Here is a 27,881-nt window from a genome sequence, read left to right on the forward strand (position 1 = left end):
TTTATTAGCCTAACATTATTCCGCCTCTAAAATACTAGAATTATACTGCGAGTATGAAGAAAATGGGATTTATTCACTTTTAACAGCTTAAATTGTAAAGACTCATGTTACCCATATTACGAAACAAATAATGTCAATAAATGATCACAATGAAGTTGCAGATTAAATTCTAGTTTATCAAGTTGCTCAGAAATGTATGTTATACATGTCTCCCATAAGAGTAATCAAAAATGTCTATACAAGCACTTAAATACATACGAACAAACAATGTACATATGTTTGTGTGCATTTGTACATATTTATGCATGCGGGCGGCCTAATTTTTAGATACCATCATGACTGAAACAAAGGAAAACATTTGCCTACTTTTTTGTTTTATAATAAATATCGATTAAATGTTAGTCAGTGTCTAACTCTCTTGATATTGATACATGATTCAGAGATCCTAAAATATGTACTTCCTTGGCTACCCGTCACTTGTTAAATGCACACAGCTAAAAATGCATGCACTTATACAACAAACGTACATACACATGTACACATATGATTTATCTGCGAAATAGCAACAAAAGGAAAGAAAGATCAGAAGCACCAAAACATAAAGCGACAAATACCCACACGTCTGCATGTACTCTCACGCGCCACACGAACACACACACCCATGAACAAAGCAACAACTAGTTTTGGGCAAAATCACCGTCTGGCTTATTTGATATCCATTGGTTAAACAAGCGGTAAACGCGTATACAGTAGCTACTATACAAATTCAAGCAACTTGTGACTTTTCATTTAGATTATATCCATAAATGGCTTCACACTGAGTGACATAATTTGAAACAGCCTTATCTATCCAGATATTCATGCTGTACCCTGGTTAGTGCACACAGGCACAAACATTGAGGCCACACGGACAGAGCGGAAAACTGGCTGTGCGCCATCAAACAGACTGAATACTGAATACCAGGCGTTCACATACACCAATGCACAAAAAAAAGAAATAAAAAAATGTGTGTAAGTGTGTAACACCAGCAAGAGCAACAGCAACAGCAACAGCGACGTGGAGAGTACAGTAAAGCCGTCTGAGCGCTCGTGTGTGCGTGAAAGAATGCATATGTATGGGCGGGTGGAGAGTGTAACAGCAAACGACGTTTATTTCGCTCATTTTTATTTTGTTGGCTCGTGTGAGCGCAAGTGTTAGTGAAATCGTGTGGCAAAAGTTAATTTAAAGCTGGAAAATTTAGCTCATGGACCGCAAGGGCCCCATAGAAGCGTTATAGCAGAAAAGAAACACGCGCTGATATCATTTAAACAATATATTTGAGAAAGAAAATTTATTTTCAACCAAAAACATAGCATAGCGAGTGCGGATAACGTCAAAAGAAGAAAGCAAAATGTGAGTTTGAGAGAGCAAGATCAGTTCTCTCTCAATTTGCTGCTGACTTGCGCTCTCTCCTTCTGCTGCCGCTTTGGATGTGAATAAATACAGTTTGTTATTATTCGTGCGCTCTCTCTCCCGCCTCTCTGTTCCGTAAGCGCACGACTTTCACGAAATTGTAATTGTAAAAATGTTATAAAAATATAGTTTGCAAGGCGAGCCACCATATGCAGTGTGCGTGAATTAGTGAACATCTTGAGAACAAATCGCGTGTGAGGTGCGAGAGTGAGCGGCTCTGGAGTTAGTTCCGCGCTTGTGTGACATTTAGTAAATGCAATTAATATTTCGAGTGCAATACTTAAACACCTTGAGTGTGAGTGCAACGTGAGACTCTTAAAATGGATGCACAATTTGAGCACTTGTGTCGTATTTGTGCGGCCAACACTAAGAGCAAGAACAACTCGGTGGTCGAAAGTGTTTTCATATTCAAGACCCAAGGTTTGAAGGATAAAATATCGCGTCATCTTTACCTAAATGTAAGTAAAAAAATAAAAACAAATAAACCTTGAGTTTGTAGCAATTAAATTCAGAAAGTTTGCAAAACAGCACCGCGCTAAGGCATTTTTAGTGTGTCTCAGCAGAGAAAATACTAAAATTTCTATTGCTGCAGCCCTGGTATTGACTAGTACAGAGCAAGGTGTATTTGCTATAAAGGTGATCTCATCCGACGTTTCGATGGATGGTCCCCGAAAAAGAACAGATGTGTTGAAGACAATGTATTTTAATAAATTAATCTCTTTTTAGGTGGCTGAGGAGGACCCACTGCCCAAGGTACTCTGCAAATCCTGCTATCGTCAGGTGGAGGCCACATCTTCGCTTTCAAACATAGCAAAGCACACACAGCTTGTTTTTCGGGACTTTCTACTAAGCACAGTGGTAAATATAATAAAACTCTTTATTGTGAAAATGTTAAGCTTTGATATTGTAAATTCTTTCAGCCGAAAAATGATCGCGAAGCAACGGCTGCTAGGCTCGACATGTCAATGGATCAGAGAGCTGAAAAAAGAGTGGAAAACCCTTCGGTGACTGATGAATTCCGTCCGATTTTTCTGTCCCGTGCACCTGAGACCACCATGACTGTATCTACGCCCCAGGCGGGCCGCAAAGAACAGGAAGACGTCGTCGTGGGTGCTAGATTGAAGGATATCCGCATCGAGCCACGAAGGGATCGGCCCCTGCCAGCTCCATCTTCCAGCTATAATAATAGCTGCATGATCAGCATAAGCACCGGGACAAGCAACAATACTTTACCAGCGCGGCGCAGCAGCGTCTTTGTTGACACGCGTTACGGCTCGGCACCAATGTCGATAGCACAGCGTTCGATGCAGCATCCGCCATCCTTGGCGCCACTGCATACGGAAACAAGGACTTTAAAAACATCAAAGCACAGCACGGAACAGAAACAGTCGCCGGCAGGCGTGATTAACTTTATTCAAACGCATGGACGTGTGACGGGCAATGCGCCTACTTTCAGTAGCAGCAGCACAAGCACCAAAAAGGACGATGCAGGACAAAGGGACTCCAACTCCAATCGTACGGATAACAGAAATGTTCATCCTTCTTCCGTGCTGGCTCCACAATCTTCCAGTAGCGTCGGCATGCCCAATCTACCCAATAGCGTGCTGCAGCAAAAACGGAGAAATCTCAAAAATGCATTAAACAATATAAAGGCCATAAACAGTGGACAGGTATCACTGCTGAAATCGTCCCAAAGTCGACCACCAGTTGAGGATGTTAGACCCGTGGTCACCACCACGGTAGTGCCACACCAATCCCTGTACGGATGTGAGCCATGCGTGGAAGAAGCACTGCCAGAGCACATTATAATAGCGGCACCCAAGAAGAAAAAGGATTCTGGCCACCACTTGGCTCAAAAGGTGCCATCCAAGCATAGAAAGATTGTTCCAAGCCCAACGAAATCCGCGCCTGTCACGCTCGACTTAACCTTAACACCCACCGGTCCACACCATGTCGGTTCTGGACCAGCTCAATCGATACCCAATGTGACCAGTCTTACGGATGCCATTTCATTGGGCAGTGTTATACGGGATCCTGACTTGTTGAGGCTTATTCTGAAGGCGCTGAAGTGGCCAGTGTCAGAGGGAAATTGTGAAGAGCAAATGACGCGTTTAAAGAACTCCAAGTTTGCGGGTATTATGTCTGATAACAATCTCTTGCAAGACACTGATCTCACACAGCTGCTCGGGCCGTACTTGGCCCCCATGCTGGCATTGGCTAAGCAACACGAAAATCAATCGCCAACATCCGTGTTCGCATCCAACTCGATGGCTAACTCTTCACAGGCGTCCAATGAGGTTATAAACATTGCAGACTTATCGAGCGCAATGCCATATAAGTTGCCTCCGGAAACGTCCGTGCAATTGGTGCCATCCAGTCCCACGGATCAGGAGCCACCACAACTGAGGCACATAAAGACAGTCGATGTGCCCGCTGTGAAGCGTCCGCAACGAAAGATGCGAGCACGCGAATTAGTTTCCGGAAAGTCTTCGGCCGCAGCAACGACATCGAATGCGGAACGTGTAACCAACGAGCTGCTGAACATCAACTCTATGTTATTATCGCAATTCAGATCGAATCCAGCCGATGCGCTAAACGAGGCACTTGTTTCAATGCTAAAGGAACAGCAGGAGTCAAAAGATCAACAAACTAAAAGTCACCGCCGTCGTAGCGCTTCCATTAGTAATCTCAATTTGGAAGATATTGTGCTGGTCGAGCCGCAACCTGACCTACTACTGGACGCTCAAGATGTTTCTGATGTAAGTGAGGTAAACGAGCAACCCCAAACATCGTTCATAACACGACCAATTGTGAAGAGGCGCACGACCGTCATTCCGTCAGCGGAACTACCTGAAACCATAGAGCCAGAACACGTGGTAGAACCTTTGACACCCACTAAAGGCAATAAAAATGATGTTACCACTGAGCCTAGCGTATTTGAGAATGCCGAAACTGATGCAAATATCGATGAGAAATCGCCAGAGCCTCAAGAGGCATTGGAAGAGGCACCCACTAGCACCGTTCCGGAAGCCACAACCAACGACAGTGTCACACCCAACACTCAGGAACCTGAACCTGAGACAACTACTGATGCAGCTACTACAGGTAATTTAAACGAAAGCGAAGGTGTCGGCAAAACTGGAGCACGCAAATCGGATGTCAAGTCTGCGCTGGGTCAAAAACTGCTAGAGGCAATTGGTCTGCCACAGAGTAACGATGTGCCACCGGAGAGCTCGCGCGATACACTCCGAAGTGCACTGAAACGATCTCTGAAAAAGGCCCAGGAGCAACAGCAACAATTGAAACGAGTCAAGCAGGAGGAGCCAGTGAAACAATTTGCAGATTCAACCACCAAGCCGAGCGCTTCTGAGTCAGCGGAGGAGCATAAGAAAGCGATAGCTGAGCGAGAGCTGGCGCTGCTGAAACGCAAATCCAAAGTATCCGAAGAGAGTAAAGCAACGACAAAAGAGTGAGTGCTGCTGATGGTTCCATGTATTAAAAAACAATAAATAATTGATTTTCCCCCTTTTTAGTGAAAAATCGGAACGGACGGATGTAAGCTCTTCCTCGTCGCGGAATCGTCGTAACCGCAAATCCAAGACGGACTTATTGGTGGAAGACTCAGCGGATGAGGAAAAGAAACCCGAGCGTTGGGATGAGGATGATGACTTGCCATTGAAAACGGAAGGGGAGAAAGCCTTAGAAAGGAGCGGCAGCAGTGGCAGCAATCGCCCCGCACGCACCAGCAAGACTATGTCCAAGTATTATAAGGGACCCAGCGGTGAAAAACCGTTAACATCCTCCGCCCTGAAATCACAACACTCAATGGGTACACGATCAACACGGCAACGTTGAGATGTTTGAAATTCACAAACGACTTTGCTTACCTTTCACGTATCAAATACGACAATATATTTTTCGACAAATATAATATATTCTAAGCAGCGTTCTCATGCATGATGAATGATCGATGTGTACAATGTACACACGCGAATACATAAAATATCTTATAGTTAAGAGCAGTTACTTTTGCAGCTGAAGCTGGATAACCGCAATGGTGCGAAAATAGTTCAACTATTTGAAAATGTTAATGAATATATACTCTGATTTGGTTTAGTTTCTGCATCTTTATGGAATACATTTTTATGATTTTAAACGTTTCTTTCAACATCTTATCCAAATAAGGAAATTTATGTACATAAAAAACTCTGATATAGAAAATAACTAGCATAAGCTATGCAAGGCGATTATACAGTTTTTATGAGAAGAATAATTAACAAAGTTTTCATTAACTTTCATTGAACAAAACCATCGGAAAAACAGAAGATCACGAATGATTAAGAGCTCCTTATAAATGGTAGCTGTTGTTCTGTATAAGTATGTAAAGAGTAAGTTTGAAGTCTACTATTAAGTTGCTCAGTTTTAATTCTATATAACCTTTCAGTTTTAGTTTAATAAGATCAAAGTTCAATCTGTTACCGGATTACCACAGCAACATTATTGTTTCAGAAATAAATATCAACCATTTCTTTGTATATTAGGATATGTATAAACGAACTATATCAAAACTATAATTGGAATAAGTAATATGCATATGTACATGTAATTGTTTTTCTTTTTTAAATATTTTAAATCTACTGCGTGAAAGAGAGTTCAACTAATTGTGCGAGTTCCCGATTTTGAGTTCTCCAAACATCACCATAGCTCGCTTCTCCTGAGCAGCAAAACTTAGCCAGTGCTGCAGTACCAAATAAAGATTCTACAAACACATGGGCACAGGTTGTCTGAGTCAGTTGATGAAAATAAGTAAAAACAAAGCGAAAACCTTCATCAGTTGGATATGTATCGCGAAGCGCGGCGGTTGTGTCTTATATCTATGGCAAAATAACATTTGCAGCTGAGTGCTTCTCCCTCGCAAGGAAAGAATAACGATCAACACTGCTCATCATAACAAAAAACTAATTTTTTTCTTCAAGAGAAAACTCACAGGCAAAATCTAAACACTTATCGTTAAATTGCTTTTATCCAGATCTCGTTAACTGATAACGGCGGTGATTGATGACATACTACACATGTATGTATGTATGTACATACATACATATGTATGATATATATTTTGTACCAATTATCACTGGTTTACATTTTTTTTGGGCAGTGTGTAGCCTAAATTATGAATATCTGCTGTGGAAAGCGAAAGCGTGAGGCGAACTATGGCAGCGATGAAGAACATCAGCAGCACTTTTTACAGGATGAAGTAAGTACTAAATACAATTTTGGACCATAATTTATGTCATGTGTTAATCAAATGAAGTGTAACATCCCTGGGTAAAAACTGTCTGATAAATGCTGATAAACTGATTGCGGCACAGTAATCGAAACTTGCAATAGACAACGACCACTGGCTTGTATGTACATATGTACATATTTATAAATATGTATGTACGTGTTAACTATGAGATATGTACATCGCACCCCAATTATAAACCTCGCACCTTATCAAAACGAAAACGTTTGGTTTGGTTTGGTTTCATTGTGAATGTAAACTTTTAGCATAAAGGTGGCGGCCACCAGCATAGAATAGTAGAGACTAGAGAACTGTGCGCACAGAAAAAATATCAACAGGCACCAACACATGTCAGCCGATGAGAACTTTTGTATGAAAATATACATATGTCTGTATGTGTGCATCCATAAAACTGAGACCCCATCTCTTGACAAGTCTGCGCTGAATAAACCAGAGAGTGTGAGAGAGAAAAGAAAGAGAGTGAAATCGCATCTGCATCGCGAGAAACGTGTAAATTCGCTAACCCGTTTTTTTTTAGTATGACGGCAATAATACTACTAGTCTGTCGCTCCGTTCGCGAACTCCTCGATCTGTCGGATGCATTGTGGCAAAACGCATTTAACATTGAGCGCAGTTTAACCTACTACCACACCAAGCGTCGTCTAGAATTGTTTCGATTTCATTGCCGGGAGTTCTGGTTGCGTCAGAGCAAAACAAACGCGAAAAACATGCACCGTAGGAGAGATGTTGTTGATTTTGCTGCCATTGAGGCCGGCGCAGAGTGTAACCAAATGATTGGAAATTTCAACGACACAGCCGAGGAGCTGCATTTAAGGTTTCAGGAATCGGAGCGTCAGCACCTTCGCCAGCTGGATTATTTGGCTGACATCGAAGTTGTCGATGGCAGTGAGTTCAATGTACGTAATCAGTAAACATACATATGACAGACCAGCGATATATTCTACTGTGTATGTGTTCTATGTGTGTGTACGAACGCGAGCTCGATAGGCTTTTTTTGTTACATGTTTTATAATATTAGAACGTACATCTTCATACAAATGTACATTGTAGGTGCGTAAATGTGTTGACAAATGTACATACATATGTACATTCAATTTACTCTTTTTTGCGTTTTACTGTGACATTTAGCGTGCTCTAAAGAGTCTTCTCTCTTTCGCATTTGTTCGCGCACCGCAAAGCTTTGAACAGCTGTTTCACACAGTCATGGCATAAAAAGTGTCCCACTCTTGGCTGTGTTTTCTCCTGGCACATACTTTATATGCTCTTATTGACAAATGTATAAGTTTCAGCGATTAAATGTGTATTATCTCACACTGAAGCTCGTACAGCGGCTCATACTTAAGTACGAATATCTGTTCAGTGTCTGTAGACATTCCACATTAAAATTATATTGTCTAGAGAGCTTTCAGCGCTGTCGCAGTGTTGTTTTGAGCGAGTCATTCGCGAGACGTGAGACAGCCGAAGAAATATAAACAACTTCGGTGGCAGCAGGCAAAACATTTTGTAAATCGAAATAATCAAAAAGTGGCTGTTTTTGATAAAATCAATATAAATAGTTAAATAGTTCTAGCAGGTGTTGTGTTCTAGGGCGTTACTTCCTTAGACATAGATTCTGTGACGCCATAAAATCTCACGACTAGTCGAGGCAATGGGAACCAAAATAAATATATTGTAGTGCCCAAGTTCATGCTATATACATACAATTGTACAATATATAATTATACTTATATGTACTGTGAACTGTTAGTACAAGGACAGCGTTTGAATCATCATTCAGCTACGTGAAATCAGATATAAATCGAAATATTATTGATTGAAGGGGAAACTCACACTCAGGGGCCTTCCAATAAATATATGCATAAATAGCTGTAAATGTTTTTTACTGTTTTTATCGAATGTACCAAGGAATGCATAAATTGAAGTACAAAACTTAATTGTTATTAAAGTTTTAGTCTAGCCTCCACTTTAGCTAAGGATTTATGAACAATGTGTCTGGGGGTTTTATGTAGAAAGCTTCTCTGCTGTTGTGACCAGGCCAAACAAGGCGGTTTGAATGAGGTAAGCAGCAAGTAATGAATATGTATGTACATGTGTATGCGTGTGTGTACACACCCATGTACTACATGTGGAACTTCGTTTACTTATAAATAATATGTTTTCATAGGCAATAGCAACCAGAAGCAATTCGAAAAACAGAAGAAATTTGAACTTATGAGTGTGATTAATGCTGGGAAGAAGAAACAATGCCTAAATGTTGCATTGAAATTTATACATTTAAACGGGTGTCAAATTGTACAATTGAACTTGATTTTTGTTAAGTTTAGTAGTCCTTTTGTTTGTGTTATTTTTAATTTAAAATGCTGTTATCCTTTCTAACCCACAACCATGATCCACTGATGCAGCTACGCAGTATTGTAACAACAATGCTTGGATAAATATTGTAACAACTTTATCAACTTCACATTTTAGGCCTCATTTTACGAGTATTCCGATGCACTGCCCAAGTACAGCAACGAACAAATTGGTAAACTAAGCGAAGGAGTGAGCTTCACCATTACTGGCAGCATAGCAATTAACTGCGAAAGGTAAGGAAGTCAGTTAAATTGGTTGAATATAAATCTAATAAAAGCATTCCCAAACCAACAGATTCTCCATCAATTTTGTGTACGCCAATGAGACGCGGGATGTGGCGCTACACATTAACCCACGATTGCCACAGAATTATATCGTGCGCAACAGCAAAGTGGCCGATATATGGGGCAGCGAGGAAGTCTCATCAGCACTGCCATTTTTGCTGCGCAGAGGCGATAAATTCGCTATACAAGTGCTCATCACAGACGCCTGCTATATGATCTCGGTGAATGGCAATCACTTTGCTGAGTATGCCCATCGGATTCCTTATGGCGCAGTTCAACTGCTGGAGGTTAAGGGCGATGTGGAAAATGTGGAAATGCAGCGAATCGTGGTGGAAAACTATCCTCAACGACTGCCCGAGTCACAGGCCAAGAAAATTGAGCTGCACATAGTGGAAGGACTCGATGAAATCGATGCCAACGTGGAGGAGGCCATCAATATACCTCATGAGTGGTGCCTCATCAGTGCGCCAGTTACCCATACAGATAGTTCCCCGAAGAGCACACACAGCACAACCGATGCTGGACTCACATTGCCGTATTATGGTGCTCTGCCAGCAAACTCTCTATTCGAGGGCAGATGCTTGAAGATCGAAGGACGCGTGCGGCTGCTTCCGCATTCATTCTACATCAACCTGCAGCAGGGCCGGGACATATGGCCTCATCCTGTAATAGCATTCCATTTAAATCCACGCTTCTCGAAGGCAAGCAGTGGAGCAATCGGCAAAGCTGTGGTCTGCCGCAATGCCTGGTACAATGGCAGCTGGGCGGTGGAGGAACGCTCAGAGTTGGATACCAATTTCCGTCCCGGGCGTACATTTAGCTTGGCCATTGTATGTGCCAAGGAATCATTTGAAGTCTATGTCAACAAGCAGTTTATTACGGAGTTTAAATACAAAGTTAGCCCCGAGATAGTGGACACTGTGTACATACAAGGAGATGTCAAGCTATGGAACGTCACACTGGAGCACAATCCAAAGGTTAAGGGCAAGAATATGCGAATCTATCACAATCCAATGATGGATGATGAATATTAGCGGGGAAGCAGCCAGCTGGATGTACATTTTGTTTATTCATGTCTTTTTCCACAGTTGTTGAGCGACAATAATAATATAATAAAATGCTAAGCTTGTTTTTTATCAGTAACAAAAAGTGTTATAAATTCCAGGAAAAGATCTCAGCAGATCAGCATTATGCTCACATTTGCCTCAATTTATTTTCACTTTGGTTTAAAACCACTATTGTTCGGGGTTTTTGTTAATGTTTTTCGTTTATTTTCCTGTCAAAATCTGTTCAGTTAGCAAACATTTTGAATTTCTGCACACAAGATTCTACCTCGAGCATGCAGACCCGTCATGAATTTCCTACCCGGTGCTGCCACTGTAGCCCTGCGACGAGACAGGGATGCCATGTCCATGTTTTATGAGGAACGCACTGCTGCCAATCGACGCAAACACTTTAAGCTGCTCGATCCGCCCAGGCCGGGCCTAAGTTTCTTTTTTCACGGACTCATACTGAATGCATGTGAACATTTTACCATCGACTTCCTCACCTTCAAGGGTAAAGATAGCTGTGATCATTGCGATGTGCTGCTGCAGCTCGGCGCACGATTGCCTCAGAACTACATTGTGCGCAACTCCCGCCTCATGGGCAAGTGGGGCATTGAGGAGAATTCATCGCCGCTCTCCTTTCAACTGCGACGCGGGGATACTTTTTGGATGCAGATACTCCTCACAGTGGAATCGTTTTACATTTCGGTGAATGGTTATCATTTTGCTGAGTACGCTCATCGCATGCCTTACAGTTGGCTGGCTGCTGTCGATCTGCGTGGGGACATCGATGACATTGTCATTGATAAATATTATGTGACAGAGTATCCCATCCGCTTGGCCCAATCAGTGGCTCGAGCTCTGCCCTTTGTCTACGATTCTGATGTATTGAAATGGCTCAATGGCGAGGGCAACAGTATCCTTAGAAGCTCTGGCTCCAGGGAGGCCAAGTTGGACATTTTATCCCGACTGCAGAAGGCCACAAGGCAAGTGACAGCTAATCTAACACTTCCATTCTACGGCCGTGTGCCAAACCACGAGAAGCTCATCGAGGGACGTGCAGTGCGAATCGAGGGCCGCGTACGCCTGATGCCACAGAGCTTCAGTGTAGCCCTGCAGCAGGGCCAGCAAATTTGGCCACATCCAACGGTTTCGTTCTATTTTAGCCCGAGTTTCTTGCGCAAAACTCGCGACAAAGTGGGCAAGGTAATCATAACACGAAGCGCCTACTTGAACGGCTCCCATGTGAAGCGGAAAGCCTCACGGCTGCACACAAGCCTGAGACCCGGCAAAGCGTTTGTCATATTAATTGCTTGTCGTCCTAATTACTACGAGTTGTTCGTGAACCGAAGACACTTGCTGTGGTTTAAGCATCAAATGAATCCCGAGTGCGTGGATATTGTGAATATCCGCGGAGATGTTCGGCTCTGGGATGTGGTCATCGAGACCACCAGGCTGGGGCGGCGACGAAATGGTGAGTGTTCCATAAAAGATATCTACAGATCGAAGCTTTAACTTTCCCCCCCTCAGGCCAATCAATCATTCAGCGTGCTATCAGAACCCTGCGCCAGGCTCACCTTGAATAATATTTCTCAAAATGTTATTTTATCTCTCCATGCAATGGAGGGAAGCGCAACCTGTCGAAAGACATGTTGTACAAATTTATAAGAGCCACGTCGTCGGTCTAGGCTGGCGCTGTCCGAGAGCAACGAGGGGCACCGTGTGTGCGCAGATTTATGATTTCATCTTTGGCAAACGTAGACAGCATTTTCTGCAATTAAAATAGCTCTGCTCTGCCCTGCCCTGCCCTGGAGTGCGCCGCGATCCAACTCATAAATGTCAATGTGCCTGTCGTTGTGCCCATAAGCAGCACGTAACCGCAGCAGGAGCAGCAGCAGCAGCAGCAGCAGCAGTCCAGACCGCTCTGAAGAAGGGCCTCGGAAATTGATTATTAAAAACGATAATCGATTAAGGACACTGTATTGCTGCAGTGCTCGCAGCTCTGTCAGGGTCGTCGTCAGTGGGCACTGAGCACTGAGCACTGCTGTCCGCAATTGACGTTTATGTCTACATGTGTTTAGCAAGACAGTTGACATTGTTTTGGCATGGCCAGCAAAAAGAGCATCAGCACAAATAATTCAAGCCCAAAACGTCGGCCCTGTGTAAATATTTCCCAGGGCTTGCCAAAGGAAGTAGTCCTCGTCGTCGTCGTCGCCGCTCTGCCAAGAAAAAAAATATTATTTATGGCTCAACTTTCGTACGTGTTACGCATGCTTTGGTCCCATTTTGCTAATGAAGTGGGATTACTTACAGCTGCGATTTAAGGTGCACAGTTGGAATGCATCCTTTTTGACTATGGCTTTGGTGGCTTGATATTAATATTTCCAATTGATACAATACACTCTTCGAATGCCAAAATATTTCATTGACAAACTTCTAAAATTTCTCTCAAAAATGTGAGCAAAAAAGAGAGATTCATTTTCGGTAATTAAATTTAAATAATTAAGCGGTTTTGGATAGCTCCAAATGGTAGCAAGTTCGCTGCCTTTCGTTCTTCAATTTTCAATCTTAAATTTGTTGCCTTAGCAGCTCGAATTTTGTATTCAGGCTGAGCTCCTGTCAGCTCCCGTGTAGTAATTATCGCTGCTGTCGTTTGTTGCCCAGCTGCTGAAGTTGCCGCTGGGCCTGTTAATTATTAATTTCATATTTTTCGTGTCGCTTCTTGGGCAGTCCCTTCGGCATTTCGATGATCCAATTTCGCATTTTCTGCATGCCTTCTGCGGAGCATTGCTTCAAAATTGATTCCAGATTGATTATGCTATTAATTCAATTAATAGGTTGTTGATGTCAGACCTTTAATCATGTTTAGTTATAGTTATTGTTTGTTCATGATATAATCCCCATTCGGATGGCTTCCCCTCGATTATTGTGCTCCTGCGATATTGCTTCTGAATCGCAGAATCATCTGTCAGAGCTCTAGCTGTGTCTCTCCATTCTCGTACCCCTTTGCAAACCTTCGCTAAACCAGGCATAATTAGGACCTGTACAAAATTTCGCATTGAAGAATTTCCGTCCAAAAAAAAAAGACCAATCAAAGCGGTGGAAATTGGGCTGAAGTAAAATGGTAACAAATGCATTCGCACCATTTTACAACATGTCGTGGTCCGGCAGCCTGCGACGATTAGTGCCAGAGCCGCACTTGGTTGTTGGTTGTTGGTTGTTGGTTGCACTGCAGTTGGAGTATCGCGCGGGGGCTTATCAATATTCCAACTGTGTGCTGTTGTCACACAGAACACGGAGCGCAATCAATGCGGTGGCAGTGGGTACATTCTAAATTAAACCTCAATTGGGGTTTTGTCCGCTGGCATCGCTGCCCGTGCCCCTGCCCGTGCCCCTGCCCGTGGATGTTGCTGCTGGTGCAGCAGCTGCCAGTGGCAATTGTTTGAAATGGTCAACGGAATGCAACTCGTTTCGCATGCGACGTACTCGCGCATTCTACGAAAAGCTGAATGCTCCTCGTCGCCATCCGAATTACGTCCAAAAAAAGAAGTTAACGAAAAATTGGTGCGTGGACAGACCGCTGAAAGACCACGAAATCAATCACCTTTTTTGTTCGCACAGGACACGATTGCATTGTATATTATATCATGTGCATGTGCTAATCCCATGGATTCAGGCGACAGTGTCAATGCGAGTGCGTTGCAAGAATTGTCAGAATCAATTACGTGCCAGGGAAGTGACAACAGACCTTTTGTGTGTGCGCTCGGAAGGGGCTAACAGAAGGACCTTGAGCTTCCAGCGCTCGATGTTCGATCGGTAAGAATCGAGTTAGCAAAGTAGTGCAAACTTTTCACTATATATTATAAATATGAACTCAAAAATCCTTTAGTTTACATTTTCGTCAAGCTGCGGCTGTCGCTGCCCATTGCTGTCCGCGATAAATTCACTCAAATGGCAAGCTCTGTGGTTCTGCCAAAACCTACGTCCGATCCTGCTTGAGAAATGTTGCAGCTCCGTGCATGTGTTTGTGTTTGTGTTTCGCCTCCAACTAAGGGACCCACAAACCAACCAACCAACCGACCAACCAACCGACCAACCGACCGAGCGACCGCTCCGACTCTCCAGTTCTCAGAATATCGCCCGAGATCAATCTTACACTCGTTTGATTGCATATTTTTATATGGTAGTTGGGACACATCACATCGTTCCTGCTGCCTGCTGCCTGCTTCCTTTTTCGGCGTTGTCGTCGCCAGCCACGGGACGGGCCGTCGGCAAATGGCAGCAGCAGCAGCGGGTAGCGGGTCGGCATCGGCGTCTGTTTTATTTTGCTACTTGCTTTTGTTTTACAAAAAACCCTTTTTTATTTTATTTATTTTTCGGGAGCCTGCACGAAAGTTTCGCTGGTTTTGCTGCTACAATTCTTCAAGGGAGTTACCGAAATTTGACTCTTTTTTGTACCCATTCGGTGTCCGTTTTCTAAGATGTAAATTGAATTGGCATAAGTACAAATTGAAGTAAAACTCAACTGGCAAAATATCTATATGCATGCCCATTATGGATGTGTATACATTTCTGTATATGCTTCATTCTCAATGTGGCACATTTGGCCTGAACGAGGCAGACGAGTGGGATGATAAGCGGCGGCGGGTCCAGCGGCCAAGGCATGTGGCGTGGACGTTGGACACGCTGGCGCCAATGCAATGCGCATGTCTTCCTACATTGCAGCCAGGATTAAACTGGATAGCCTTGGTTTGCTTTGGTTTCAATGGAGATGGGGCAGTGGCAGTGGCGGTGGCCACAGCTGGTAGCTGGTACACCAAATGTGTACATTTTGTTGCGCTGCTGATAGGCATCGTGTTGGTCAGTCAGCCTTGGGGAAAGGCCACCTCTGCGTGTGTGGGGTGGGCTCTTAATGCGCTCTGTGAGAGTGACTTCGCTGGGATTGTGCATTTAATCCTGCCAGTCGATGGTGATGCTGCACCCAGATGTTGCACTTGCCATTTTGGCTTGCAGGCTTCGGGCCGCTGCTTTGACATTGCCAAAGATGAACTGGAGACGTAGAAGTTGAAGCTGTAGAAGCCAAATGCAAGTTTCATAAACAATTTTGCATGGTTCTGCTGTAAACTAGAGTAAAAATTGCATCAGTTTGTTCTATGACGCAGTTCAGACAACCCGAGTCTGGTTCAGACCTGATTTTTTTCTCAGAATTGATAGATAAATATGCAGTCAGGTATGCCATTCAATTAATAAAGATATACCTTAATCAATGGCCTATTTTTTGCATTTGCTTGTGTTGATTTTAGTGCCCAAAAAAGTTCATGAAGCATTCAGTCCCATGTTGCGTGTCTGAAGTAAATCAAATCAAAGAAGAGTTTGTTAAAAGATAATTTGAAATTCTTTCACGCAGATGTGCAGACCAAGGGACCCTTTTGAATAAAAGGCAGCGAAGGAGTGCACAAAATATGCCTTTAGTGTAGTAAAGAAAGGAATTTAAAGGACGCCCCCACATATGTTTTAATGAGAACTTTCCACCAACTGTTGCGTGCAGTTTTGCATTAAACTTTCCAAAAATTATCTAACGGCTCCTCAATTAGCTTAAAAGTTGATCGTAGCGTAGCTGACCTGACTCTAACTATTTTTAATTTAATGCTAAACGTTGGCGCCACAAGCGACATTTATGCACAGTCGCTGGCGACGAGGAGTGCTCCATCAGATCTGGCGACACTTTTGTGTTGATGTCTGCGCACATGCGCAGTGCTGACCGCAGCACCGTCTGTCTAGCTGTCAATTTAAATGCCCGTCTGCCACGTCAATTGCGCACACAGAAAGTCAAAGGCACAGACAAACGCTTGTACTTAAATTACCGCAAATTACGTGATAATTGGTCACAGAAGCCAGCAGCTATTCAATGAGCAACTGCGTGTCAATATGGTTAGAACTGAGCTCCCCGTATTATAAATATCGGAACAAGATGACCAAGAATCCCACATGGACCGAGACTATTCTACGTTAGATCTTGCCCATTGCACATGCATAAATAGCTGCAAGATCCAGTTTATTTCAAATATTTTACGCGACACTGGCGAGACAAACATTTGGCATGCAATGAGGAGTAGCCGTCGCAAGGCGTCGCGTCGCGCCGCCTAATAGCTTTCGTTTCTGTTTCTACTTTATTCTTTTGTGTGTTTAGCTTGGTCAACGATTGCAGTGGTGGCACTGCCACTAGCCTGCCAGCCGTCTGGTTTTATTTAAAAATTGTCACTTGTGCCATGCAATCGTGGCGCCAATGAATCGCAAGCAACACACGGGGACTAAATTCCGCCAGCTGTGAAATCGCTTTACTATATTTATCCCTTTTTGGATGGAAAGCTAGAAAGTAGTTCTACATTGAATAAACATATACATATGTGGGGGTTTATGTTTATTGTTTATAAGTAAAGGTTAATAAGTGATTAAATATGGTATAACGGTACAAGAATTCGATTTCTGCGTCGTTCGTCGTCTGGTCTCGCACACAACCTTTTACGTCGGATTGGATCGAAAGCTCCCCTCTCGCTCTCATCTCGCTCTCCTTCGCTTTCTCTTTGCGTTTGCTCTCGTGTTTGGAATTCGCAGTGACGCGAATTCGCCCTTGCTCGTTTTGGTGTTTTGTCTAGGGATCGCCATTGGCCAAACCCAGCCCACATACATATGTACATATGCACACGCCACACATACATATGTACATATATTTCAAACCATATTCAATAAAGTCTCGTGAGCATGAGCCCTTTTTCTTATTTGTTTAACTTGAAGCGCTAAGTTTTGCCTTATTTTCTTTGCTATTTTTAACCTCAGACTCTCCAGCCTTAGCTGTACTTATTTCTAGTGTACATTTTATACGCATATTAAATGATCGGATCACGCTTTTGGAGCCGCACAGCATGTGATGCCAAGACGCCGCTTGGTTCACCCTCGCACGGCACACGCGCAAGTGCGACCCGAAATAGACATTGGCCACACCTGCGACAGGTGCGACAAATATTTGATGTCTGGTGTACAAGTTAAAGGCAGCAACCACAGTTGGAAGTTGGAAGGGGGTATTTTTAGACCAAATTTAAACCAATATTTGCGCAACAATTTCTCAGTTTGCTACCCACTAAAACAACATCGCGTCACGACATGTGATGCACCGACTTGCCATAGTTTATTTTATTTTAATTGTTTACACAAACGCTAATTTTTGTTTTTTTGCGTTCGTTGGCAGTGGCAGTCTCCTCGTGGCAGACTCCACTAAGCACCCTTACTTGTTCGCTGGCTGGCAACAGATGTCCATTTGTTTAATGTCTTTGAAGTTGGAGCTGGCAGGCAGGCAGTGAACCTCACGAGGTTGGCGTTCTGTCGAAGCTCCAAAACTACAGTCGGAGCCTCTGTTTGATTTCGAATGGCTGGGCCACAAGACTGTGTATCGACTGTGTGGCTGCGCAAGGAGAAAGAAAGAGTTTTAATGTGAGAATAAATCTTATTAATATCAGTGAACAGCGCGGCCTGCAGTCGCTTGGCTGCCCATACCCTCCTGCCTTAAATTTTTTGTTGTTTTACTTTATTTTGTTGCTCTCCTGTGCTCTTGAGTTCCCGCCGTTGTGTTGTCGGAATATAAATTAGCTTTGTCGCATTTTAAGTGCGTTCGCAAAATTTATTTCATTATTTTTTGATGATCTTTTGACGATTGCTTCAATTATTTTGCTTTGAAAATGATTTTTATTTCGATTTTCCAACAAACCTACCTTCTAAAAAGGTAGACACCATCCACGAAATGAATTACTATACCTTTAAGGACAGTCTGCTCTTCATAATCTAACGTAAGCCAAAGATTCCTATATGAAATGTCAAATCATTGCAATTCCCCAGCAGACAGACGGGCGCAACAATTGCGCATATGGCCATAAAGCCCATGGAAAAGTTCAATGAACTTCCGATTTTGCATATTCTACAGAATTGTACTATGGCTAAAACTGCATTTAATTTATGATTGGAAAACAGCGAATTAAAAAATTCATAAAATATATGTACATATACATACATATGTATACATTTGTGCGCTTACATTTAATTCTAGGTTCATTGATATGCAATTACGGCCAGCCGGCTACAGGGGGGCCTTCATTGACAAGAGCAACCGCTTTTAAGGTAAGTTTTTTATTGCCAACTGGTATCCGGAGCATTTGAAATAGACTACTACAATTACATCAGTCTTATGCCAGTCAGTTAATTTAATAAGAATTAAAATGGAAAGTCAAGTGGTAGAAATGCAAATTACTTCACTTTCGCAGCGTCTTACTACTGATTAGTCTCAGCGGAGGAGGAGGAGCTTGGCGTACAGTTATTACCGGGGGCATTGCTTTGATCGATAAGACTGCCTGCTGCATGCTGCACGACAATCACATACGAAGCGCCTCTCAGCCTCAGAGATAGATGCAAAACATGACTACTCATAAAACCTGCGAACTGCTGAATCATTCGCTTTATGATTGGCACAAAAAATAAATAATTTTTGTGCTAATATAATTCGTTGTCTCATTAACATATTATATAAGTGCTTGACTTAATTTTAAGCACCGTTCTATAATCTATTTTATATTCTACGTAAAGTACGAGGAGAAACACCTCGGGTAGAGAAAATTTCAATATGCTGATGTAAACAGTTTTGTGTGAACAAGTGTAGGCACAGCCACCTGGCGCACGGCGCAGAATAACGTTTGCATTTGGAAGTCATTCTACGTTGATCGGAGACTGATCTAATTAACCTGTTGCTGATGTAATTTGTGCTGCCTATTGCACTGGGTCAACTAGATGCAAGCCCCCGCCTGCCTGCCGTATGCGTCATGGGTACGCCTGCACCATGTGAACCGAACATCGTTATTGATATCGTTAAACTTTGCGCCTGCCCGCGCTAGATTAGCTGACAAATTTATTTCGAAACCTGATATGGTGTGTGCCAAAACGCGTTGGATTCGGGTTCGTGTGCACTGAATCGATCGCCTGCCGTTCTTTGCGCACCTGTTGAGTTTATTCTACCACCAAATGGCTTGTTGCAAACCGATAAGATTATGCCAACGTATAGACATAAATTAGCCCCATTTCGTGTGCTTTTTTTTGTGTAATCTTCTCAGTGCGCTCGCACCCAAGTGACTAATGGGTCAAGCCCACTCTGCACTCATTTTGCCCTGACAAATATAGGAAAACATTTCATTAGACAGTCAGATTTGTATATTTGCTGATTTTATGGCACTTACAATTACAAATAATGTACATTCGTTCATTCGTACATACAAATATGTACAGATTATGTACCAGCAACAATGAGATTACAAGTTGGGCGCTAAAGACTATTTCAGGTGTTCCATTCCAGGAGCTTTACTTACATTTATGTACATATTTTGCTTCACCTGAATTATATATGTACTTACATAAATACATAGAATAGTTTTTTGCATACATTTAGTGACTTTTTTAGGAATTTGCCGCATTCATGTAAAAGCGGCTAGATTTATGTGGGTGTACATAAATTTATGTATACATAGTTTGGCATCGATATTATGTACGTTCCCATACCATTATTGTCGTATTATTTTGTTTAACAATTATTGTCTTCCTCAATATTTGTACTGCCCAAAAAGCGCGACTCTAAATTAGGATCACATCGCTGCTATTAGTATCTAAAAATATCAACTATGGCATAAGTGTACCTCAATTACATACACGAATATGTAAGCATAAAATATACATAGAAACCCTCTACTTAAAACTTAGCTGCTGTTTATGTACAACTCTATAAACAAAGCTTTCAAAACTTGTAAAGCTATGAAAACTAGAACTAAAAAACCTACAGCGACTAACAGTAACATGAGAGTTGTAATCAGTCCCAAAAGAAAAGTCTATCATTATTATCTATCAGATTACTCGTCCTTCTTGCGCTTCACCTTGCCCTCTGTCTGAATAGTGGATGTGACCGCCTCGATGCAATCGGCAAGGGATGGCTCCGACTGATCGGCGCTGTAATCCTCACCCGCCATGCGGCTGAGTGTCAGGATGTAGGAACAAGCCACCCGCAGCACCGACAACTTGGACAGCTTCTGGGTGCTGGCATAGGCGGGAACCGCATGTCGCAGCGTCTCGTAGGCGGCAGAAATCGTGTGCACTCGGGTCCGCTCCCGTGCATTCGCCTCGATGCGGCGCTCCCGCGTCATGTTCTTGTAGTTCCGCTGATGCGAGTGCGGACGCAGTGAGGAGATATCGGAGCCCGAGCCAACCTTGCTCATGTCCTCATCGCTAAGGCTCACGTCAATCAATGACGCCGGAATAGCTTCCTTTGCCACCCTTTTGTGAAATGTATTTTTTGGCGTTTGGGCTGTTCTGTTCTTGAGTGTTTTTGCATTGTCTTCTTCAGTGGGCTGCTGTGGCTTCTTGGTCACCAGTGCCAGGGGTTCCTGCTGCTCTGGATGCGCTGCGAACGTGCGATGCAGCGTCGTGACTCCGGGATGACGCACAAACATATGCGCCGGATTGGGCATTATCTCCTGCTCCATGCGCAACGCGGGGGCCACACTTCTGGTGGGTGGCGGTGAGTCTATAGCTGGTGGTGTCAGCACCACAGCTGAATCCGCCGATGAGGTATAGCGTATGCGTTTCTTCAGAGGACCCGTTGCAGCGGAAGGACAAGCGTTGGCCTGTCCCGAGGTGCTTGTCATCGAACCCACCACTTTCGAGGGCTCCGTGCTCTTGCGCTTGTTGCGGATCAGTGCTATGGGCTTGGAGTCCGCAGCGCCGAAATCTTCAGTTCCTTTTAGCCCGATGTTGGGACTGCCACTGCGCGTCGTGTGCTCGACGGCCAAATCATCGCCGCCTTCGCTCTCCGAGCTGGCGGAACAAAAACCCGCATCACGGTCATTCGAATTGGGGGAATCTATAAATACATAAACAAAAGAGTTAAAAAGTTAGTAAGTTGTCTTCTATTTGTGACGGAGTTTCGCTTGAACCGGTTGCTGAAACTAAGGCTTGGCAAATCTAAAAAAAAAATCCCCCTTTTCGCGGAATTCATGCCGAATAGGGCATGCCGACGCCCCCAAGAGGTTGCTTGGAATAAAAACCAAACAAATTGATAGTTCAATTTGTAATTGATTGAAACTTGTGGCTGCTAACTGTTAACATTACATATATACACAATATCCTTTTCCCCTGTACATGCACATATGTAAAAATGTATATGTACAGCCCCAAAAAATGTAAATTCGAAATTTTTGCATTGCTCTCGAAAATGAAACCTGTTTCCAGGCCCCGTCGGTATACCACTGACCTCCACAGGTATTTAAAAAGCGTTTAAGCACAGCTCACTTGTTAAAAGTAATTTATTTCGCGTCTGGCGAGTAAAGTCAGTTCAAGTTCAGCAGCAGCGGCCGCTGCATCAGAAGCCAACAACCCGGTTAGTAATTGATAAAGCAACAAAAAAACATGAAACAAGTACGCAGGCAGGATACTATTCACTTTTGTTATCATTCAATATGTACATAAAATGTATGTAAAATGTACAAAAGGAAAAGATGTATGTAAAGATGTATTAAAATACATAAAAATGTAATGTACAGCTGTTGCCAGTTGTGTACTTTTCCGCTCAAAATTAGTTCATTAAAACATCGGGCCAATGATGTGCACTTATTATCATCCCACTTTTGTACCTTATGATGACATTTTGGTACATGTACATACATATGTACATATTTATGTATACATATACATACATATATTAGCATGTACTTAGTTTACCGTTTATCTGACTCGAGACAGACACGTATGAACACGACGGAAGGTATGTTTTTGCATGTTGACACAACTATTTATAAGCAAGTTACTTTTTGCTATCTTTTCTAATTTTAGACAGACAAACAAACATACGAAATTTTATAGCAACTGACTGACATTGCAGCGACGAAATCAGGCTGTACAAATAACAGCAGTTTTCATATTCAGGATTGTATTTCTTATTCAGACATATGTTTGCTTTAAGCCGACATCGTCAATGGCGTTGTATAAGCCAAAACACCTGTGCCCGCCATACATACTTATATGTACATATGTATGTACATGTGTATGTAGCACCTGTAACTTCTCAGTTATAAGTTAGTTTTTGAGAATATCTAAGCTATATTTTCCTCTTTCTTTGGTCCAAAAATGTTATTTGCTCTGCATTTTATGAGAAAAAGTCGTTTCCGATATTTTTTTGCATGCATCTAAAGAGTTTTTCGACTGTAAACCCAATCCCGAAGTTTGAGCATGAAAATGGCCAACCGTTTGGCCGTAATTGGCCTTTCTTTCTAAGAATGAATGCCCTGATGTGAAAATCAGCTAAAACCTACTCAAAAGAGGCAGACACTAACTGTCAGAGGCATCAGAAAATCCCATATTCACGCCAAAAGTCAGCCAAAGGTTATCATCATAGGCGGCTTCTGGCTGACGGTCGGTCCACTGGGAAGCGTTCCATGTGTGGGAAGTCTGAGCTTATCAACATACAGACATGTTTACATACATACATAAAAATATCTATAAATTTATAGATGAGATGTGTAAGTATGTACGACTAAACGGTGTACGAGTATTGTAGTAAAATGAGGCGTCATTTTTATGAATGAAATACAACAACACAACAATAAACGGTGCATTATGATCGCTTAATTAACCAGAGACTATGGTTGCTGAGCCTTTTTGGTGGCAATATTGTACCCATGTGTGTGTCACATTTTGTTGCAGGAGAATGCAGTGCAACGCTAATTACACCTGAATATACATATGTTTATAAACATGTGTATGTAAATTTGTATACCAAATGCCAGAGGATGCTGTGGAGGTTTGGGTGCAATGCAAATCGTACTAAATACAATGATGCTCAGAACATTTTGATAATAATAAATAAATGATAATTTAATGTGGGGTTTTTGCCAAGTGAAAAATATAATTTCGCTTAATATTCTGTAGCCATAACTTTGAAATTATCCTTACAGAAGCTACGCCAGTCAGCAGCAGTGTTAAATCTGAAGGAGACGCTCTCTCTCGATGCCAAATGTCCTCAAACCCTGTCTGTCACACACACAAATTGCCAATATGTCTGGCGACGTCGTCGTCCTCAATTCACTAGAGCGGGCAAAGTGCCTGTTTGACATATGCGTCACAAAACCCAGGCAGACATACGGCGGCGACAAATAGTTGGCGTTGTTTACGTATCTGTCTGTATCTCAATTGCCTGGCCTGGCCTGCCGCCTGCTGCCCGCCACCCTCAAAGGACTGTTTCTCTTTTATGATTACGGCCGCTGCTGCGGTGGCTCCACTCCCACCCCTGGATGGCATAGCACATTCCCCCCCTCCATCTGTCATCAGCTTGTCGCCACAGCTTGTTTCGTTTTTCATTTGGAGTTTTTGCACAGCTGGTTTTTCTTTTTTAACTACTTTCCTCATCTGTTAACGTTTCTATTACAGAGATTTCATTTCAGCTCAGAATAACAAATTGCCAGTGACTCAGAATTGGACTTATAACCCGCCCTTGGATAGTTCTGTGACTTGTAAAAATATATGCAAATAATATACTACCAGTTGGGGTACATAAGGTGCCTGCTTAAATTGTCTAATTAAACATGTTGCCGGCAACAGGTGGCAACAGCCCCCTTAACAACATTTCGTGGATTCTTACCTTTCATAATGATGGCCGCTAGTTCCGCTGCACTTAATTGCATGAAGAGTTTCTCTGGCTGGGCAACAGCCATAGTCGCAATGGCTAGAAAATCACAACCTTGCTTGAAGAGAGCGCGTAATCCACAAAAAACGGGCCTATTCGATGGTAATTGTTTGATTTTCAATAACTGATTCGATATCAACGGAAACTAGTTGACATCCGTCTATGATTGACACTTTGTTTTTGTTAAATTATATAATGCTTGGTATTGTCAATAAAATACAGCCCTTGTTATAGATTTATGTTGAACTTTTAACAGATTATTTGTTGTTTATTTTTTGTTGGATTTCCCAATTTTCACGATCACTTTAAAGCACCCGCTGGGTTGGGGTTTGTGGAATTAATTCTTTTAAAGATTCCTTTTTTTTTTTTAAAATTATCCTGCTTCGTTGAGCGCTGTTTTTAAAATGTTTCTTTTTTTTAAATATAAGTATGGATATTTCAACTGAATTCAGAAGAAAATTCAACGCTGTTTCCTTTGCCGCGGCCAAAACATGTTTGCCGCAACGAAGTCTGCTAATATGCCGATATACCATGAATCTTGAGTGCGAAACAAACTTAACCCACTAAACACCCCTGTATTTAAACATGTGGACAACATGAGTTTTAACAGCCGAAAAAAAAGTATTTTTACATTCATCTCACAGATAAATTCTTCTTCATTTCTTTCATATCTAAAATGAACACGAATAAACGAGATAAACATGTTAAAGTTTCATAATTTTTGTGTTTATACGGTTGACAATCTATGGCGCCTCCCAAATATTTGTTTTTTCAAATGTTGCTGGGGACCTAAAAATGTTGTGTGGGCCTAAAAATGTTGCTGGGGAACTAAGAATGTTGCTCGGCCACATGTGCATGGAGAACAGGCTGCTGGCAAATGCATTGCATCTCACCCGATTTCTTAACATAAATAAACGCAATTAAAAAACACTTGAGCATAATATTTAATATTTTGTGTGTACATTTATAAGTTTATGTATGTTTTAAGAATATGAAGACAGTGTTTGTTTTTTGTAAGAAAGAGTTTTCAGCCAGTAGACGTGCAATTAAGATGATGCTAAACACACAATTTTACCAACTGTTGCAGCAGCGTCATGTGGCTACCTTTACCACCCACACACCCAACAACCACGCATTCCGTAAAGCTGAATATTACGCAGATCTATCTATACGATGCTGTTACGCCTGGTATTATATTTCTATGGCTGACGCGGCTTCTGTCATTGTCAGGATATCCCCAAAAAGCGTTTCACTTTTTAACAGTTTTACCATCAAGGCGTTTGCGCAGTAGGAGGCATAATGCGTCATACATGCATATATACATACATACATACATATGTTTCTATGCATTTGTGGATTCTGCTTTTGATGGAACGTGACGTCTTCGGCAATAACTGCAGATTATTAAATGTGTATTCACGAGTGTGATGCAATTGCCTACTTTTAGAAGCTAGCTTTACACATTTGTCCAGCGTTAAATTCCTTAATACATACCTAGGTAAATGTAGACTAAATAACAAGGATCCCCAGCTGCCTGTGCCTTCGAGGAATTTATTCGAGAGGCGGCCTGAACTTAGTGTCATGCGACATGGTCAAGGGTCCAAAAGCAGTCCGACTATTCATTAACATTTTTCCAGTGGCATTAAACGAGTTGAAGAGGCAGAAGAGCTGGCACAAAAAAAAACAGCTACATCGGTCGGTCTTCAGTGGCGACAATGTTCCAATAACTTTGGCCACACGTGATAAGTGCTGCTGCAGCCAGCATGCCTGCTGTACATGCAACAAGTCAAGCATATTGCATGTGCCTGGTGTGTGTGCGGTGTGTTGGTGTCTGGCTAGGGTTCGGCGGCGTTTGTGGTTTTAATTTACGAGGTGGACTGCAAAAAAAAGGAAAGAAATTAAACACTGGGCAGCGCCTCATTTGCAGATTTAAGATCTGAAATGGCGTCATCGATAGCACGGGCCTTTTTCCGTGCTGAGAGTGTCAGGTTCGTGATTGAGTTAGCGTGTATTGGGGAATAAGTAAATATCTACACCATTATCCTTTGCCAAATGCACATACATATGTACATCAATACATACATTTGTACATACACATATGTAAACTCTATGCGTATTGTGTTTAAAAGGAAATAATTCTGGGAAAAAGTTTAAATTTCGCATGATCATGACTTCGCTTCATCTTACGCGGCAGAGAACAAAACCTGCCTCGAAAACGAGGGCCACAACCACTAATATAATATCGTTAGGGCTCCTTTCCCTTGTGTCTGCCCATCCCGTGTGCTCCAAGCAGATGTGTACATACGCTGGGCACGAGTTCGCTGCTGTCGCGCAGAATACTTTTTGAATGATGACTTTCGTTTTTTAGGGACTTGTTCTGCTTTATAAGAATTCGATTGGACGGACAGACAGACAGACAGACTGGCTGGCTGGCTGGCTAACCTGTTTTCTTGAGCTGGACATCAGGCTCCAGCTCCAGCTCCAGCTCTTGGCAACTCGAACAGCCACCGTTACCGTCGCTGAGGTCGCGATAAAGGTTTTTGGTCGTTTTCCTTTGTCAAGCTGTAGGTTCAAGGATAAGGAGACTACCAAAAGTTTTGTGCGAAATTTGATCTTCCCTTGAAAATCAAGCTTCTTTTTTTTGCCAGTCCCAGCTAGAATTACTAAAGAATTATTTGGGTAAATTTTTTGTATGGAATTAGCTAAAGTTGCACTTATTGATTTGGCTTCTGTGCGAAACTCTCAACTCCCCAGTCTGGCTTCCATACCCTTGCACAATCTCCACTAAAAAATTCTGGCGAAAATCAAAATGTGTCTTTATTAATATGTATATTGATGCATGCAAATATGTATGCATTTATGTACCATCATAAAATGATACACTCATTCCTATACCGCTACCTGAGCTACCTGTTCGGAGGTGGCGCTATCCTCGTTCGTGTGTCTAGGTCAAGTCTAAATCGCTAATTGTTTTTAGTCTGCAAATACTAATTTCCGGCCTCAACGTGACCCGCGCACGATTGATACATTTCGGGAATTACCCACCCAGCCAAGACATTTTGCGGGCAGGTAGCACTGACTTCTCGGAATTGTCATATTTAATGCCTGATGTCAGTCGTACCTAAGTGGTTGCACCCGGCAAATGTGAAGGAACTACATATATCACTCCCCTTTCATACCCTGTATCGAGATTTTAGCTTACAAGCTGCAAATATGTAACCAGCCAGCCCCCAACCGGTGTACAGTTGTCTGCTATGACTTCAGGGACACCCACTGTTAATAACATTTTTTTGTGTGTATGTACATTACGTTCTCGTAATTTGCACATGTTCGTAAATGTGACGTCACGAGGCAAAGCATCTATCGTTGAAGTTACATTCAGCATTAAGCCGAATGCAGCCGAACGCCCGACTGCCCTGTCACGTGTGCGTGGCAATTGCTGTTCCGCTTTCCCCCTGCTATCATCAAACTGTTTTTGTTCATTATTTGGGGTTCGACTCTGTTACACCACTTTAAGCACCAACTTCCTTCAATCTGTTTAACATCTTTGTTGTTTTTGTGTGTGTGGTTCATTGTCAATTCATAAGGAAATGGTGTGAAAGGATTGCTTACAACAGCAGACTTCAAACAATTTATTTACAGAAGCGCAGAGCTGAGCCACATGGGCACATCCAGGCAC

General features: G+C 42.5%; 4 protein-coding genes across 7 annotated transcripts; 3 read left to right on the forward strand and 1 right to left on the reverse strand.

Moving 5' to 3' along the window:
• Nucleotides 1-1,164: 1,164 nt before the first annotated feature.
• On the forward strand, nucleotides 1,165-6,047 carry LOC117900086. Of its 2 annotated transcripts, XM_034810295.1 has the most exons (5): nucleotides 1,165-1,911; nucleotides 2,180-2,311; nucleotides 2,374-4,249; nucleotides 4,292-4,922; nucleotides 4,987-6,047. In XM_034810295.1, exons 1-5 carry the CDS (start codon nucleotides 1,774-1,776, stop codon nucleotides 5,306-5,308), a joined length of 3,099 nt encoding a protein of 1,032 aa, XP_034666186.1. In that variant the 5' UTR covers nucleotides 1,165-1,773; the 3' UTR covers nucleotides 5,309-6,047. The 2 variants fall into 2 exon arrangements, with proteins under 2 accessions (XP_034666186.1, XP_034666185.1); XM_034810294.1 differs by having other exon boundaries at nucleotides 2,374-4,922; nucleotides 4,987-6,046.
• Nucleotides 6,048-6,599: 552 nt separating this feature from the next.
• On the forward strand, nucleotides 6,600-10,537 carry LOC117900088 (galectin-9). 3 transcript variants are annotated; one of them, XM_034810297.1, is made up of 3 exons: nucleotides 6,600-6,707; nucleotides 9,228-9,343; nucleotides 9,405-10,537. In XM_034810297.1, the coding sequence occupies exons 1-3, from the start codon at nucleotides 6,624-6,626 to the stop codon at nucleotides 10,426-10,428; spliced, it is 1,224 nt and encodes a 407-aa protein (XP_034666188.1). In that variant the 5' UTR covers nucleotides 6,600-6,623; the 3' UTR covers nucleotides 10,429-10,537. The 3 variants fall into 3 exon arrangements, with proteins under 3 accessions (XP_034666188.1, XP_034666187.1, XP_034666189.1); XM_034810296.1 differs by lacking the exon at nucleotides 6,600-6,707 and adding an exon at nucleotides 7,205-7,654; XM_034810298.1 differs by lacking the exon at nucleotides 6,600-6,707 and adding an exon at nucleotides 8,177-8,816.
• A 147-nt stretch (nucleotides 10,538-10,684) lies between these two features.
• Nucleotides 10,685-12,552, forward strand: LOC117900089 (galectin-8). The gene is made up of 2 exons (XM_034810299.1): nucleotides 10,685-11,914; nucleotides 11,971-12,552. Exons 1-2 carry the CDS (start codon nucleotides 10,747-10,749, stop codon nucleotides 12,024-12,026), a joined length of 1,224 nt encoding a protein of 407 aa, XP_034666190.1. The 5' UTR covers nucleotides 10,685-10,746; the 3' UTR covers nucleotides 12,027-12,552.
• A 7,119-nt stretch (nucleotides 12,553-19,671) lies between these two features.
• LOC117900090 (protein atonal homolog 8) lies at nucleotides 19,672-24,681 on the reverse strand. The gene is made up of 2 exons (XM_034810301.1): nucleotides 24,158-24,681; nucleotides 19,672-21,385 (listed from the first exon to the last, which is right to left on the reverse strand). The coding sequence occupies exons 1-2, from the start codon at nucleotides 24,228-24,230 to the stop codon at nucleotides 20,379-20,381; spliced, it is 1,080 nt and encodes a 359-aa protein (XP_034666192.1). The 5' UTR covers nucleotides 24,231-24,681; the 3' UTR covers nucleotides 19,672-20,378.
• Nucleotides 24,682-27,881: the final 3,200 nt, after the last annotated feature.

Source organism: Drosophila subobscura, chromosome U, assembly GCF_008121235.1.
Source record: "Drosophila subobscura isolate 14011-0131.10 chromosome U, UCBerk_Dsub_1.0, whole genome shotgun sequence".
In the NCBI taxonomy this organism is placed as follows: domain Eukaryota; kingdom Metazoa; phylum Arthropoda; class Insecta; order Diptera; family Drosophilidae; genus Drosophila; species Drosophila subobscura.

What these genes read in the sequence shown, in the direction of transcription:
- LOC117900086 (XM_034810294.1), top strand. Translation starts at nt 1,774, where the DNA reads ATGGATGCACAATTTGAGCACTTGTGTCGTATTTGTGCGGCCAACACT. An exon ending in ACTTTCTACTAAGCACAGTG is followed by an intron (nt 2,312 to 2,373) that starts GTAAATATAATA and finishes AAATTCTTTCAG; the next exon opens with CCGAAAAATGATCGCGAAGC. An exon ending in AGTAAAGCAACGACAAAAGA is followed by an intron (nt 4,923 to 4,986) that starts GTGAGTGCTGCT and finishes CCCCCTTTTTAG; the next exon opens with TGAAAAATCGGAACGGACGG.
- LOC117900090 (XM_034810301.1), bottom strand. Translation starts at nt 24,230, where the DNA reads ATGGCTGTTGCCCAGCCAGAGAAACTCTTCATGCAATTAAGTGCAGCG. An exon ending in AGCGGCCATCATTATGAAAG is followed by an intron (nt 21,386 to 24,157) that starts GTAAGAATCCAC and finishes ATGTATTTATAG; the next exon opens with ATTCCCCCAATTCGAATGAC.
- LOC117900088 (XM_034810296.1), top strand. Translation starts at nt 7,277, where the DNA reads ATGACGGCAATAATACTACTAGTCTGTCGCTCCGTTCGCGAACTCCTC. An exon ending in TCGATGGCAGTGAGTTCAAT is followed by an intron (nt 7,655 to 9,227) that starts GTACGTAATCAG and finishes TTCACATTTTAG; the next exon opens with GCCTCATTTTACGAGTATTC. An exon ending in ATAGCAATTAACTGCGAAAG is followed by an intron (nt 9,344 to 9,404) that starts GTAAGGAAGTCA and finishes CCAAACCAACAG; the next exon opens with ATTCTCCATCAATTTTGTGT.
- LOC117900089 (XM_034810299.1), top strand. Translation starts at nt 10,747, where the DNA reads ATGAATTTCCTACCCGGTGCTGCCACTGTAGCCCTGCGACGAGACAGG. An exon ending in GCTGGGGCGGCGACGAAATG is followed by an intron (nt 11,915 to 11,970) that starts GTGAGTGTTCCA and finishes TCCCCCCCTCAG; the next exon opens with GCCAATCAATCATTCAGCGT.